The 14,944-nt window shown below is 41.5% G+C and overlaps 1 protein-coding gene across 4 annotated transcripts in view; it reads left to right on the top strand.

Annotated features, from left to right (window-relative positions):
* The first annotated feature begins 1,255 nt into the window (after positions 1 to 1,255).
* Positions 1,256 to 14,944, top strand: part of LOC126248772 (homeobox protein extradenticle) — a 393,886-nt gene continuing 380,197 nt past the window's right edge. For 3 of the 4 annotated variants that reach the window (XM_049950135.1, XM_049950134.1, XM_049950136.1), the window contains exons 1-2: positions 1,256 to 1,643; positions 2,366 to 2,439. In XM_049950135.1, the coding sequence (XP_049806092.1) occupies positions 1,444 to 1,643; positions 2,366 to 2,439 (274 nt within the window). In that variant the 5' untranslated portion in view covers positions 1,256 to 1,443. The remainder of the gene's footprint in view (positions 1,644 to 2,365; positions 2,440 to 14,944) is intronic. The other variant, XM_049950137.1, reaches the window with a different exon arrangement.

Raw genomic sequence — 14,944 nt, 5'->3', positions numbered from 1 at the left:
GAGTACCCGTAACATCAGGAATGATTTTTTCCCCACTAGATATATGTGCCAGAAAGTGGGTTTCTTTTAGAGGCAAGGATTCACTATGTAAATCTGTGCGCAGTTTCAAGACATCATACCAGCCCCCAAAACCCCAGCCTCTCATCACTTCTTCCATCTCTAATCACATAAAATAACTCAGGAGAAAGCGTTTTACGCTGGCTGCTTTTCATGTATTGGTTCCCGTTCAGTTATCATGAACGCCTTGCCATTCTATCTTGTTTATTTGTACTTATAAATTTCTTACGGTGTTCCATTTTGCACTGGTTATGAAAAACTGCTCTTTAGTCCAAATTATCGCTTGTAGCACGAGATATTAATATAAAAGTATATATGATCTTTTTCTCGTACAGAAATAATTCAAAGCTTCTGTAAATGATTCCCTAAATTGTCGTGAAAATAACTTGTTCATTACAAATTTGAATCAGCCGCGCAAGTAGGCGGGCACTAGGTAAACTACCACAACGCTGATTTCACAGATTTATTATTGCCTAATTCCTCCTACTATTCTCATTGACCAACACTCACAACACGAAACGTATAATCCAGGTTAGGTCAGCCCTTGTCTTCATGTGTTGACTATGTTCATTAAACGTAGGCCAACACAACGCAGTCTTTCTCAGCTATAAAATCTCATAAATACATGTGTAGGCTGCACCACAAAACAACGGATAAATTGAAGTAAAGGCACAATTTCATTACTAAATATTACGTTAACTATTCATAAGAACAAGACTTTATTAACATTCTTTCTTTGTGAACTGAGAGCCACAAGTGACGCTGTAGTTTCGCTGTGACCAATCGGCAGTTCTAGATACCATGATAGCCAATGTGAATGGCTCGTGGACACACCTCCCGTATTCACTACGATTGGCAGTTTTCTTTTTCTTCGTTTCACCTTTTTTTTTTTAGAGGAATTAAACTCTTTTCTTCATTGGTCGCTTTCAATGGTTCATATTGCGGTGAAATTTGCTGTAAAACTTGTATAGCATTAAAACTGTAAGCGGGGAATAGATTAATAAGTATCCACCTTAGCACCAACACAAATGTATAGAGGGAGAGGAAAACGATTATGAGCAAAAACGTCCTGACTCGCTTGCTGCATTTTCATCTTACAGAGTCAACGTGAGGGGAGCGCGATGTAATCGAACGGATGCGTGGTACAGCTGGGTGGTAGGGATAGCACGAAGAGGTGAGGAGGGGAGAGTGGCGGGGTCGTGCTGTAGCGTAGCAACGCTGGAGCTTGGCTGAGGTGCTAGAACCTCAGTTCTTGTTAGACTTCGCGAGGGGTGGTATCGTTGCTATTGTGTGTAGCTCGCTATTTTTCAGTAGCGGCGGCGGCCTGAAAATAAGGAGAGTTCGAACAGAAGACGGTCGCGGTCAGGAGTGTACTGTCAAAATATTATGGACGATCAGAGCAGAATGATGCACCCTGTGACTTCTCAAGTCGGAATGATGCCCCAGCCTTATGGCATGCAACCTGTGGATCCAAATCACGGTGGACCAACAACGCCAGACCAAGAAACTAGGAAACAAGATATTGGCGAAATTTTGCAGCAGATAATGAATATCACGGACCAGTCGTTGGACGAAGCGCAGGCCAGGTACTGAAACTTAAACTTTACTTTCAAAAATTGCTAAAATGTGGCGCATTGTTCTGTTTATAGAATCTCTAAACGATGTATGATTACTGAGTCGGTCTCACATACCGTCTAAGACGTTCATATCCCAAATCTTAATTTAATCAGACTAATATTTTCACTAGCTTACTTGTTACAAACTTCGGTGGCTTGGCAGGATTGTCACCTTCAGATAAGAGTTTGTTAAAAACTCAGCACCTCTATTATGCGTTATATTACCATGAATTTTTGACAATTTTGGTCTTGTAGTTATGCGTTAATTCTTTGCTGCTTTCGTACTAAACATGCCGTACCGGCAGTTACAGTATACACTGTTTTGAATTCCAAAAGAACGGAATAGACTGGGATGCTACATACAAATATCACACTTTGCTATGTTTATAGCAGCGTCTCCAAACTTTTCGTAAATGGATTAGTTCATCAACGTGTACCCAATCACATAGCCCTATCGCGAAGCACTTTCACCAAGAGCTTATTCCGCACATTTGATTGTAGATTGCATTTAAGAATCATCACAAAGCTGTGATTTTCCTTTATTGTGGGAAATTTACGCATACCTGGTCACTGCTACAGAACATTTCATGGAAATCGCATTGGACGTATTGTTAAAAAAAGTTCTTTTGTTGTTAATTTTGTAATTTATGCACATCTCTGAATTTTGTTGTTATGGCTTTTGTTCTTTGCAGGAAACACACACTTAACTGTCACCGTATGAAGCCAGCTCTCTTCAGTGTTTTGTGCGAAATAAAGGAAAAAACAGGTAAGTTGCACTCCTCAAATAAGCTTCTATAAAATCTGTCGCTTGAATGATGTAAACGAAGCGGCTGCGTTGCCGGGCAACGGCGTGCCTCACGACGCCAGCGCCAATGAGACGAGAATGATACGAAGTCAGTGCGCTCGACAGTTCAGAAATTTCACACCTCAAAGAAACATCACTGGAACTAGTTTGCTAAACAATTAGGAGAAATACTAAAAACTTTGATATCTGCCCCCCTTTAATGTAGCAGGACCTAGTAATAGTTTAAAGCTTTAAGGAAGAGATGTAGGCCTAAGTGCAATGTTTACATGCCGAGGTTACTGACAGAAAATTAAATTCTACTGTGACAGAATTTCGCTGTCCATCTAGATCCACACATTTGCTTATTGTAAATTATCAGTGTAATATCCTGGTTACAAATACATTATTGAAACTGTAATATACAGTACAGTTTGTGCTAGACATTATTATTATTATTATTATTATTATTATTATTATTATTACACTTTTGCTTGAATACGTTTAGGGAAAGTGGAAAAAAAAAATATTTGGGCCATACAGATACGCACTCGCGGGAGAGTGAGTGAATCCCTAATAAAAGAACAGTGTCTTAACCACTGCAGATATTTGAATTTTTTATGCTTTCAAGTGGTGTTAGAAACTTTGTTGAACGTTTTATTGATCTGATTAGCAATACTAGTCATCCTGCAAGCAAACATAGACTACTTGACGTAAACAGGGGACAGGTTTCGTTCTGATAAGGAAGCACAATTTATTAAATGTAGAGTGAGTACTTTTCAGTATGGTACTGTACCTGCTTTATAAAGCCTTATGATAAATTGTTGTCGACCTAAAGAAATTATACACTGTAATAATTACACTTGGACCGCGTGCAGAGTTTTGGTGCTGTGGATGAAAGAATTCTGGTGACACTGCCCCAGAAGTCATTCAGTTCATCAGCCCGTCCATCAAAAATCGAAGCAAGGTTATTTTGGGTTTTGTTGGATCCTGGTTGTATTGGATAAACTATAGCAATGTGGTACATTTGAGCAGCTGTTCATGTAGGCATACAGTCTTAGAAAACCCTGTTTCTAATGGTGTGTTTTCAGCTACTAGATGTAGGTTAGTCAGTAGTGAAACGAAACCTGCCATCACATACAGAAAATGGGAGAGCTTTCACAGATTAAGATTTTAAGAAAAGATATGCAAATGGTGTATTTGTAAGATGATTGTCAATTGTTAAAGTTCTCTGCTGTCAGCGAGATGGAAAATATCGTGAAAAAAGGGCACTTTTCGGGCGCCTGGTGTCATGGTTTTTATGTGTTCACTTGTATCGTTTCCTTGTACTACTGTGCTAAATGGTTCAAATGGCTCTGAGCACTATGGGACTTAACTTCTGAGGTCATCAGTCCCCTAGAACTTAGAACTAAAAAAACCTAACTAACCTAAGGACATCACACACATCCATGCCCGAGGCAGGATTCGAACCTGCGACCGGAGCGGTCGTTCAGCTCCAGACTGTAGTGCCTACTGCTGTACTAGTACTAAACCTTGGAGAATATAGCACTGAACCCAAACAGCATTATCAATCACTGCACCATCTTTTTGGCTCTCTCTCTCACTCACTCACTCACTCACTCACTCACTCACTCACTCTCACTCCTTTTTTGCGCAGAATATCAGGGGTTTGAGTTAGAGACATGACTCTCCAAGTTAGAAGTAGTTTTGAGTGCATTTACTACAAATCCTGCAGTATACACGATCAGGAAGTAGCGAACTTTCCCAGGTGTGCAGACTAAGATTTATCAAGCAAAAGTTAAAATTTTTAGTTGTTCTTTGTTCGCTAATGCCCAATGTGTAATTGATCGATACGTGGGTATGCAGAATTCGTTCCAAAGCACGAGGGTCTTCACCAAATTCGGAAACTTATTGATGACATTTACTAAATTTTAACGTAAACTGACCAAATGTAGGGTATAAAGTAAATTTTATTTAGATTGTAAAATCCCTCCATTATAATTTTCATTTCACGAGTATTTTTTCCTTCTAAATGGAATCCTTAATTCCTTCGCCAACTTATTAAACAGGTAGTTAATTACGTCGAGTAAAGAAATGACTTAATAAATCAAATCTGACCTTAAGGTTGTAAGCGGTGACAGATGTACTGAATTCAGAGACGAGCTGTATTTGCAAATATTTCTTTATTACAGCTCGGAGTTCAGTGCTCGAATACGTCATAAAAGTATGCTTTGGTATGACGGTTTTTAGTAGCGAGATAAAATAGTATGGAAAATGAAACTATTTTGAAAGGTAAACCGGCGAGTGTGGCACGCTTACTCACTCTTTCTGAATTCATAGTCTGAAGATATTTAGCGCTGTAGCTGGCATTAGATTAGAATATGTGTATGACGCCGTATTTGCTAGCAGCGAGCAAACATTGCACTGTCTGAAGTTTCCAGTCTAATTTCTTCCACTTATCAGGTGTCCCTTGATAGGATGAGTGTGTTCTTCCATACGTATTCCATTTCTTCGACTGCTGTAGGTACCTTTGCACAACGTAAACTTGGTTGGGCTGCTCGTTTGATGAACTACATGCGGGGCTTTGTCAGCAGCGTACTGCATTGTTTATTTCCTCCATTTACTTCTCTTCCTACAGAGAATAACCATTTCTATGGGCGTACAAGTTTCTTATAGAATGACGGGCCTCCGTGCATTACGTACACGGACTGACTTAACAAAATTGTTGCTCAGGACTATGCCACGACCCTTTGGTTATCGGCAGCTGTTTTTCATAAGATGAAAAATGCAAAATCGTGTTACGTTTTAGTGTCATCTGTAACAAGTGCCTGCTGTCTGCCAGATGTGTTTCAAGTAGATACAGTATTAGACTCTTGATTTTATTTTGTCAGGGAGACAAAACAACAGTAGTCTTAGACCCCTATATCTACATCTACATCCATACTCCGCAAGCCACCTGACGGTGTGTGGCGGAGGGTACCTTGAGTACCTCTATCGGTTCTCCCTTCTATTCCAGTCTCGTATCGTTCGTGGAAAGAAGGATTGTCGGTATGCTTCTGTGTGGGCTCTAATCTCTCTGATTTTATCCTCATGGTCTCTTCGCGAGATATACGTAGGTGGGAGCAATATACTGCTTGACTCTTCGGTGAAGGTATGTTCTCGAAACTTTAACAAAAGCCCGTACCGAGCTACTGAGCGTCTCTCCCGCAGAGTCTTCCACTGGAGTTTATCTATCATCTCCGTAACGCTTTCGCGATTACTAAATGATCCTGTAACGAAGCGCGCTGCTCTCCGTTGGACCTTCTCTATCTCTTCTATCAACCCTATCTGGTACGGAACCCACACTGCTGACAAGGGAACCTCCCCATCGCACCCCCCTCAGATTTAGTTATAAGTTGGCACAATGGATAGGCCTTGAAAAACTGAACACAGATCAATCGAGAAAACAGGAAGAAGTTTTGTGGAACTATGACAAAAATAAGCAAAATATACAAACTGAGTAGTCCATGTGCAAGATAGGCAACATCAAGGCTACTAAGAGCGTAGGAGCGCCGTGGTCCCGTGGTTCGCGTGATCAGCTGCGGAACGAGAGGCCCTTGGTTCAAGTCTTCCCTCCTATGAAAATTTTATTTTCTTTATTTTGGCAAAGTTATGATCCGTCCGTTCGTTCATTGACGTCTCTGTTCACTGTAATAAGTTTAGTGTCTGTGTTTTGCGACCGCACCGCAAAACCGTGCGATTAGTAGACGAAAGGACGTGCCTCTCCAATGGCAACCGAAAACATTTGATCGCAAGGTAATAGGTCAACCGGTTCCTCCACAGGAAAACACGTCTGACATATTCTCTATGACACTGGTGACGGCATGTGCATCACATGACAGGAATACGTTGTCGACCCACCTAACTTGCACACTTGGCGGATGGGTAAAAAGATTCGTCTACCTTGCCCGATTTAAGTTTTCTTGTGGATGTGATAATCACTCCCAAAAAGTGATGAAAACATAAGAGTTTGTCACATAAACTGCAACAAATGAATGCAACAGTTTCACAGTCGCACGGTTTTCCCTATGCTCTGTCAAAACATTTGTTTTTAACGTTTTCAAATTTTTCCGTGTGTAGACCGTCAAATCCTGCATATGTCCAAGCAATTCTGAACATGTCCTGGAATTTTGGAGAGCGAAGCTGATTATGTGTAAGTACCTGAACATTGATAATTGTCTGAAAATAAAAAATTAAACTTTTCACTCGAGGGAAGACTTGAACCAAGGACCTTTCGTTCCGCAGCTGCTCACGCTAACCACGGGACCACGATGCTCCTGAGTTCAGAGCAGCCTTGATGTTGCATATCTTGCGCATGGACTATTCATTTTGTATATTTTGCTTATTTTTTTCATAGTTCCACAAAACTTCTTCCTGTTTTCTCGATTGATCTGTGTTCAGTTTTTCAAGGCCTATCCACTGTGCCAACTTATAACTAAATCTGAGGGGGGTGCGATGGGGAGGTTCCCTTGTGAGCAGTATTCAAGCAGTGGGCGAACAAGCGTACTGTAACCTACTTCCTTTGTTTTCGGATTGCATTTCCTTAGGATTCTTCCAATGAATCTCAGTCTGGCATCTGCTTTAACGACGATCAACTTTATATGATCTTTCCATTTTAAATCACTCCTAATGCCTACTCCAAGATAATTTATAGAATTAACTGCTTCCAGTTGCTGACCTGCTATTTTGTAGCTAAATGATAAGGGCTCTATCTTTCTATGTATTCGCAGCACATTACACTTGTCTACATTGAGATTCAATTGCCATTCCCTGCACCATGCGTCAATTCGCTGCAGATCCTCCTGCATTTCAGTACAATTTTCCATTGTTACAACCTCTCGATACACCACAGCATCATTCTCAAAAAGCCTCAGTAAACCTCCGATGTCATCCACAGGGTCATTTATGTATATTGTGAATAGCAACGGTCCTATGACACTACCCTGCGGCACACCTGAAATCACTCTTACTTCGGAAGACTTCTCTCCATTGAGAATGACATGCTGCGTTCTGTTATCTAGGAACTCTTCAATCCAATCACACAATTGGTCTGATAGTCCATATGCTCTTACTTTGTTCATTAAACGACTGTGGGGAACTGTATCGAACGCCTTGCGGAAGTCAAGAAACACAGCATCTACCTGTGAACCCGTGTCAATGGCCCTCTGAGTCTCGTGGACGAATAGCGCGAGCTGGGTTTCGCACGACCGTCTTTTTCGAAACCCATGCTGATTCCTACAGAGTAGATTTCTAGTCTCCATAAAAGTCATTATACTCGAACATAATACGTGTTCCAAAATTCTGCAACTGATCGACGTTAGAGATATAGGTCTATAGTTCTGCACATCTGTTCGACGTCCCTTCTTGAAAACGCCGCCGAAACTAAGTTTATTGTGCGGTTTCTTTCCCTGTCATTCTAGCAAAGCAAGCTAGTTCCATACGAGAGTAGTAGTAGAGCGTTTACGGGATCTTTGTTACACACAGTCTTTTCGGGAATTGGTAACCAAAGAATTTTTTGTCGTTTGGCACACAGTGCTTCGCAGCGGAAGATTAAATGTGGTGTGATTTCATCCCCTCTATCTGCACAGTCTGCACTTAGCTTCTTTCTCTATAAACATCGTGTTTGTGTGTGTGTGTGTGTGTGTGTGTGTGTGTGTGTGTGTGTGTGTGTGTGTTTCATGAAGTTCCCATGGCCAGTCATTATACCTGCTATGAGTTTAATCTGCGTCCTGTTAAAGCCCAAGATGGCAGAACTTCTCATAAAACATGGTTTCGTCATTAACTTGAGATGTTTCCGTTTTTGGTTATTAGTCCAATATTCTACACACTGCTTCCTGAATCTAGCTACGTAGTATTAGACTCTTACTAAACTAATTTTCTGTCAAGTTGTGGTCTGCATACGGATCCAGGGTTCACTTGTTGTGGAATAAGGGGCGAGGGGAAGAGTTTACCCCCCCCCCCCCCCCCCAGTCTTAAACACGTTTAACATGTCGCAGGTGCCTTCACGAAAACAATGACTATGTAAAATGTTTCAATATTATAATAAAAATTTATTTAGATCAGTGCTTAGTACATCGCTTTAGAATAACTTCCAACAAGTCGTAGTTAAGAGAAATACAAAATTTTAAAACCATATTTCCAAAAATTTGAAAAGTACGTGTGTTATGTAATTAATTTAAGGAATGTATCTGCAAGCAACTCCCTAACTTCGATTCGACAACGTCGTAATTTACACGACATACATTATATGTATGTACACACCATTACCAGTACTAAGCATTGTGAACACAGTTGCGCAAACAAAGACAATTCCAGCGTGTAAATTAAAAGAGGGGAGGGGAGTGCCGTTTCTTTTCGCCTATGTTCACGCCATATGGTTTTCTGGTTCTGTGGACTCACAGACTGTGTGTCTTGATTTTTTGTTTGTAGAATGTTTGACCAGAATGTGTCAAACAAAGCTTGTAATTTCCTAAAATTCTCTCGCGATTTTCGTGCTACCTTAGACACACTAAGACAGAAAACGACACACCACGAAGGAATTATCCGAATGGGACGGAAATCCGTAGATGTGATGTACATGTACAGAAATACAAATGATTACAATTTCAGCCGGCGGAGTGGCCGAGCGGTTCTAGGCGCTTCAGTCTGGATCCGCGCGACCGCAACGGTCGCAGGTTCGTGTCCGGCCTCGGGCATGGATGTGTGTGATGTCTGTAGGTTAGTTAGGTTTAAGTAGTTTTAAGTTCTAGGGGACTGATGACCTCAGATGTTAAGTCCCATAATGCTCAGAGCCATTTGAACCATTTGATTACAATTTCAGAAAAAAATGATGATTTGAGAGCAAGAGCTTCACAAATAGAGGAAGTCAGTAACGTGTTGCTTCCCCCAATGACTCTTCTGCAAGAAATTATTCAGCTTGGCATTGATTGATGAAGTTGTTGGATGTCCTTCTGACGGATATCGCGCCGAATTCTGTCCAGCTGAAGCGTTAGGCCGTCAAAATTCCGAACCAGTTGGAAGGCCCTGCCCGTAATGCTCCAAGCGTCCTCAATTGGCCAGAGATTCGGCGTCCTTACTGGCCGAGGTAGGGTCTGACAAGCACGGAGACAAGCAGTAGAACCTTGCACCGTGGGCGGGCATTATCTTGCTGAAATGTAACCCCAGGATGACTTGCCATGGAGTGCAAGAAAACGGGACGTATAGTGTCATCGACGTACCTCTGTGCTGTAAGGGTGCCACGAATGACAACCAAAGGGGGCCCTGCTATGAAAAGAAATGGCACCCCAGATCATTACTCCTGGTAGGCGGGCCGTATGGCTAGCGATAGTCAGGTTGGTATTCCACCGCTCCAGACACGTCTTCAGCCTGGACCCTCATTGACTGGAGTAGAATTGTCTTCAGTGATGAGCCCTGCCTCTAACTGTGCCCCGCTGAGCAGCGAAAACGTGTCTGGAGACGCCGTGGGCAGCAATGGGATATCAACCTGACTGTTGCCTGCCCTGTCCGGCTGGTCCCGGCAGAGGTTCGAGTCCTCCCTCGGGTATGGGTGTGTGTGTGTTTGTCCTTAGGATAATTTAGGTTAAGTAGTGTGTAAGCTTAGGGACTGATGACCTTAGCAGTTAAGTCCCATAAGATTTCACACACATTTGACCATTTTTTTGTTGCCTGCCATATTGCCGGACAACCAGGAGTGGTAGTCTGGGGGTTCCATTTCTTTTCATAACCTCTCTGGTTGTCATCAATTGCACCCTTACTGCACAGCTCCGTTTTGTTGCCTTTCATGGCAAGCAATCCTGGGCTTACATTTCAGCAAGATAATGCCCACCCGCACGCGGCGAGAGTTTCTACTGTTTGTCTTTGTGCTTGTCAAACCCTACCTCCGCCAGCAAGGACGCCGAATCACTCATCAATTGAAGACGCTTTGAACGTTATGAGCAGGGCCCTCCACCCAGCTAGGGATTTTGACGATCTAACGCGTCAATTGGACAGAATCCGCCAGGAGAACATTCGACAGGAGTATTAATCAATATCAAGCCGAATAACTGCTTGCATAAGGCCAGAAATGGACCAACGCGTTATTGACTTCAATTTGTGAAGCTCTTGCTTTTGAATAAATAATCCAATTTTTCTGAAGTTGTAATAATGTATCTATACATGTGCATCAGATCTAGGGATTTCCGTTAGATTCGGATAATTCCTTCGTGGTGCGTCTATTTTTTCGTTTTTTTTTCTTTTTTTCTTAGAATGTACTTGGGAAGTTAACTGAGAAATTTGGAAAATTTTATATGTAAGAATAGACACTCTTAGTACCGTTTTTTTTTTTTTTTTTTTTTTTTTTTTTTTGAGGGGGGTGGGTGAGGACGACTCCATGACCCTCCCATTGGATCCACACTTAAGGTGTACATGTTTCCGTTTTCCACGGTTTTCGTCATCGGTCCAAAGTTTCACAACCGAAGAACTAATCTTTTCATATGCGGTGAATAAATAATTTTAAATTATCTCATCGAGACAAAAAATTTGCGTCATGTTTTAGCATTTTATTAACAGCGTGATCTTTGGGGACGTAATACAGGTCCAGTTTTCACGATGAGCAAAGGAAGCGCTGTATAGGGATAACCACGTCGTTAAACGTTAATGCCTTACCACCGTGGGTATGTCGTCCAGAACAAGCAAGTTCTACAGCTTCCGACTGTGACAATCTGCATACTCTTCGGTACTGAGGATTCGCTGTAATTGAGTAGCGGTACGAGAAAGTTAACAATTTATTAAAAATAAGTTAGGACCTTCATGGCGCAGAAAACTGTATTAAAGACCCAGTACCACTAAACATACGGAGGATATCACTAGCAGTGCTTGAAAAAGAAAGTGAGTTATTTGAAGATGAAAGAACCACTGGTATTCGATAGAACATCTTCATTTTGCCGCTCTCTCTGAAGCGAAGAAAAGGGACGTTTTAAAGCTTTCTCTGAAACACTCTCCCAATGCTTAATGTCATGTTATCTATGCGCGACCTACTCTGATAAGATAATGCAGTTGCGTTGCGTGTTTTTCTGCTCATCCCTGTTTTGACTTTGGCTGTGTAGATTGTTACGGCAAAAGCTAAAAGTTCCAATTTTACCCATTCCTAAAACTTGAGTTTGAAGGCTTTATATACATATCATTTGCACAAATGGTTAGGTAGGCGTATAACGATTCTGCCACAGCCTTGGTGAAGTTTCTCGTTGTCTCTGCTCAGACCTTCTTGCTCTTCCTTTCAGTCCTATTGAATTTACACCATTAGAGCACATTTTACTAACGTAAAGATTCATATTAACTGGTAATGTGGCGCAATTGTTAAGGCACTGGACATTGTTTCGTCCGTCATCCTGAATTTCGTCGTCGGTGGTTTCCCTAAATCACTAAAGGCGAATACCGGAATAGCACCTTCAATAAAGTCACGCCGATATACTTTCATGCCACTCTCTGACATCGACGACATCATAAAACCTAATCTTCCTCTCTCTCTTTCTTTTTTTTTTTTATTTTGCAAATCATGCGATGCCAAATGAACGTGAAAATTATTCAGGCATCCAATTTAAGAGCGGGAAACTGCGATGAATGAAATATTTACTTAGACTTGGCCAAGAATCCTACTTATAATGCTTTCTCCAGCTCCATCTACGATCCTGCTCGCGCTGTCTAGTAATTATGTTACGTGCACATTTGAGCGAGGTGCTTTTGGAGTTAAAATACTTCCCTGCAACACGAAAGCGAAACTAACTGATGCATTATTTCAGAGGAAACAGGTTCGAAACAGTTTCTCGTCCGGAGAATCTCCAGGCCATAGAACTGTTGTATTATTTACATTTCAGAGGAACAGAGTTCAAATCTCTGTCGGGCTATTCAAAATTAAGTTTTCCCTTCTTTCCTCAACGCACCTCTGGCAAATGCCGGAAACTTTTCTTACGGAAAAGACATAGCTTGTGCTCCGTCCATAGTGATCTCGATGTAGAGTGAACATCACACTTTAAACCTTTTTTTTTTTTTTTCTAGAGCTATTTTGTAAGCGAAAGCAGTCGGTTCACACAATCATGTTTGCTGTGACACAATGTTAAGAATTATAGAACGGAGCTAAAGCGCCTCCTGGCTGATGAAGTTAACGTGTAATTAGTGAAAGAGTGTCTTATTCCGAAGTATTCCTCGGTATTTCATCTACGTGAACATTCCGCAAGGCATCGTACGATGAACTGAGGGCGGTTACATAGTGTAGTAGTATGATTTGTCCCTTCATATTCAGTTTTCTTCTGGTATGAGGGAAGCGCTATTGTCGGTAAGCCGCTGTATAAAAACCACAACTTGTCTAATTTTACCGTCATAATCATTAAGTGTACGAGGGCGGTATCTTTATCACGTTTTTCAAAACGTACGTTCTAGAATTTTTAAAAGCTCTGATGTGATGTGCAATATATTTCATGTATCAATACCCACTTGAGCATTTTTGTAACGCTCTTTCGGAAAGCGCAAACCATATGACACTGGAAAGGCGTCTGTATGCCTGCCCTTTCGTTCTCAGTAGCTAAAAGGTAGGGGAGATCGAGGCGGAACTGTCCGACTAACATTTAGAGCATATTTTGGAGCTCTCAGTGACGAAAAAAAAAAAACTGTAGAAAAATCAGGAACCGTTTGTTTAAACAATTTTGTAATAAAATTTGCAAATTAAGATAGCATAAAATATTTCGTTTGTTATATCAATAAACTAAAGAAGTGTCTTAAGTTCATTCCGCCCCGTGCAGGCCGGCCGCGGTGGTCTAGCGGTTCTAGGCGCTCAGTCCGGAGCCGCGCGACTGCTACGGTCGCAGGTTCGAATTCTGCCTCGGGCATGGATGTGTGTGATGTCCTTAGGTTAGTTAGGTTTAAGTAGTTCTAAGTTCTACGGGACTTATGACCTCAGCAGTTGAGTCCCATAGTGCTCAGAGCCATTTAGCCCCGTGCAGTGTGGACTCAGGTTTTCTTTTTTAGTTTCGGTGACCTATTCCTCCTTATTGAAAACGCACTCGTATTTTTTGCAGGTTTTGTCAGTTGTTGAAAGAAGATTGCCCTTTTTCATTTTTGCGTATAGTTTTAAAGTAGTCAAAGGAACAAAAAATTGTTTCGATGCTTTTTTCGTGGGCCATTGTTTTATTAACTACCGATTCAACAGCTTGTTTCACGTTTTTTTGTGGACCGATTTTGTCTCTCCGTTTTCCGTACACAGTGACGTACCATCTGCAAACAAGAACGGCGAACCATGCGGTAGAATTCGTCAAATAATTAATAAAAGGCGACCGGGGAGGAACAGACTATCAGTAGACCATTCCGTCCAAAAACTCATGACTATTGAGAAAATATTCAGTAACCACTGTAAATAATTATTTCCAACTGCATTGTATACAAATGTAACTAAGAAGATGGCGATTTAGATGGACTAAACGTTGCTTAAGATGATGATGATGATGATGATGATGATGATGATGATGATGATGATGATGATGGATAGACTTACCTTAGTCGGAAATGGTCCGGAAAGTAATAATGGAACAGCGAATTCACTCGCCTTTATAGACAAATTGCGCAACTCGCGAGCGACAACATTTGCAACCTTACTAAACGGTAACAGACATTGGTTTGTTGAACACTTCTCATTCTGAGTGCACCGTAGCGCCTAAAGACGAAATTGACGATAGAGACCATTCTAGCCCGGTAGTCCATTCCGCCCCGGCCTCCCCTGAAGTTTTCGCACTAGGTCTGCTTCTTCCTGTCCAGAAGCATAAGTTGTCGCCTACGCGTTAGGCTGTACCGTTGTGACTGTAACTTGGCAGCATGCATTGTTGCGTCATGTATCAGGGTGGAACTTGATACTACATGCGATATCATCTCCTCCCGAGGGAAATCTGAACAGCTGTCGGTACATAAATGTGGATTTAGGACCCGAGATTCTGTCCCTCGTTCCCACAGCGGTTGTTCCACTGTCAAAGGTTCTGAGAAACTTGCAAGCCTCTTTTAAATATGAGTACCTATACTCCCCCTAGCTTGTACGTTCGTCTGACTTGTGTGTGTTGTTTGGTCGGAAATTTATTATTAACAGTCCACTAGCAACTACTGTTAGTGATTTGTAGACTCGCATGCTAATTGCGTGGAGGTAGATACCCAGAATTGGACCCAATCTTTTCTTTATTTCATGGGATGACATTTATTGGCTCTGATTGCTTCCTTGTACAAGGGATTCTCGGTGTCTTGAGTTAATATGAAGTCATACTCCTAATCATTTTTTGTATTGCCATGCACTTAACCTGTGCTACAAAATTTTGAAATTTTCATAAAAGTTTATTTATATACAGCTGCACCACTAGCCAACGTGATATGCGCGACCGCGGTATTCAATAAACTGAAGTGATAAATTAATCGTCACGTGTCAATAGCTGTTAAAAAGTGA

This window comes from Schistocerca nitens, chromosome 3 (genome assembly GCF_023898315.1).
Source record: "Schistocerca nitens isolate TAMUIC-IGC-003100 chromosome 3, iqSchNite1.1, whole genome shotgun sequence".
In the NCBI taxonomy this organism is placed as follows: domain Eukaryota; kingdom Metazoa; phylum Arthropoda; class Insecta; order Orthoptera; family Acrididae; genus Schistocerca; species Schistocerca nitens.
Note: the sequence above shows the minus strand (reverse complement) of the source record. Positions and strands in the feature narration are given on the sequence as shown.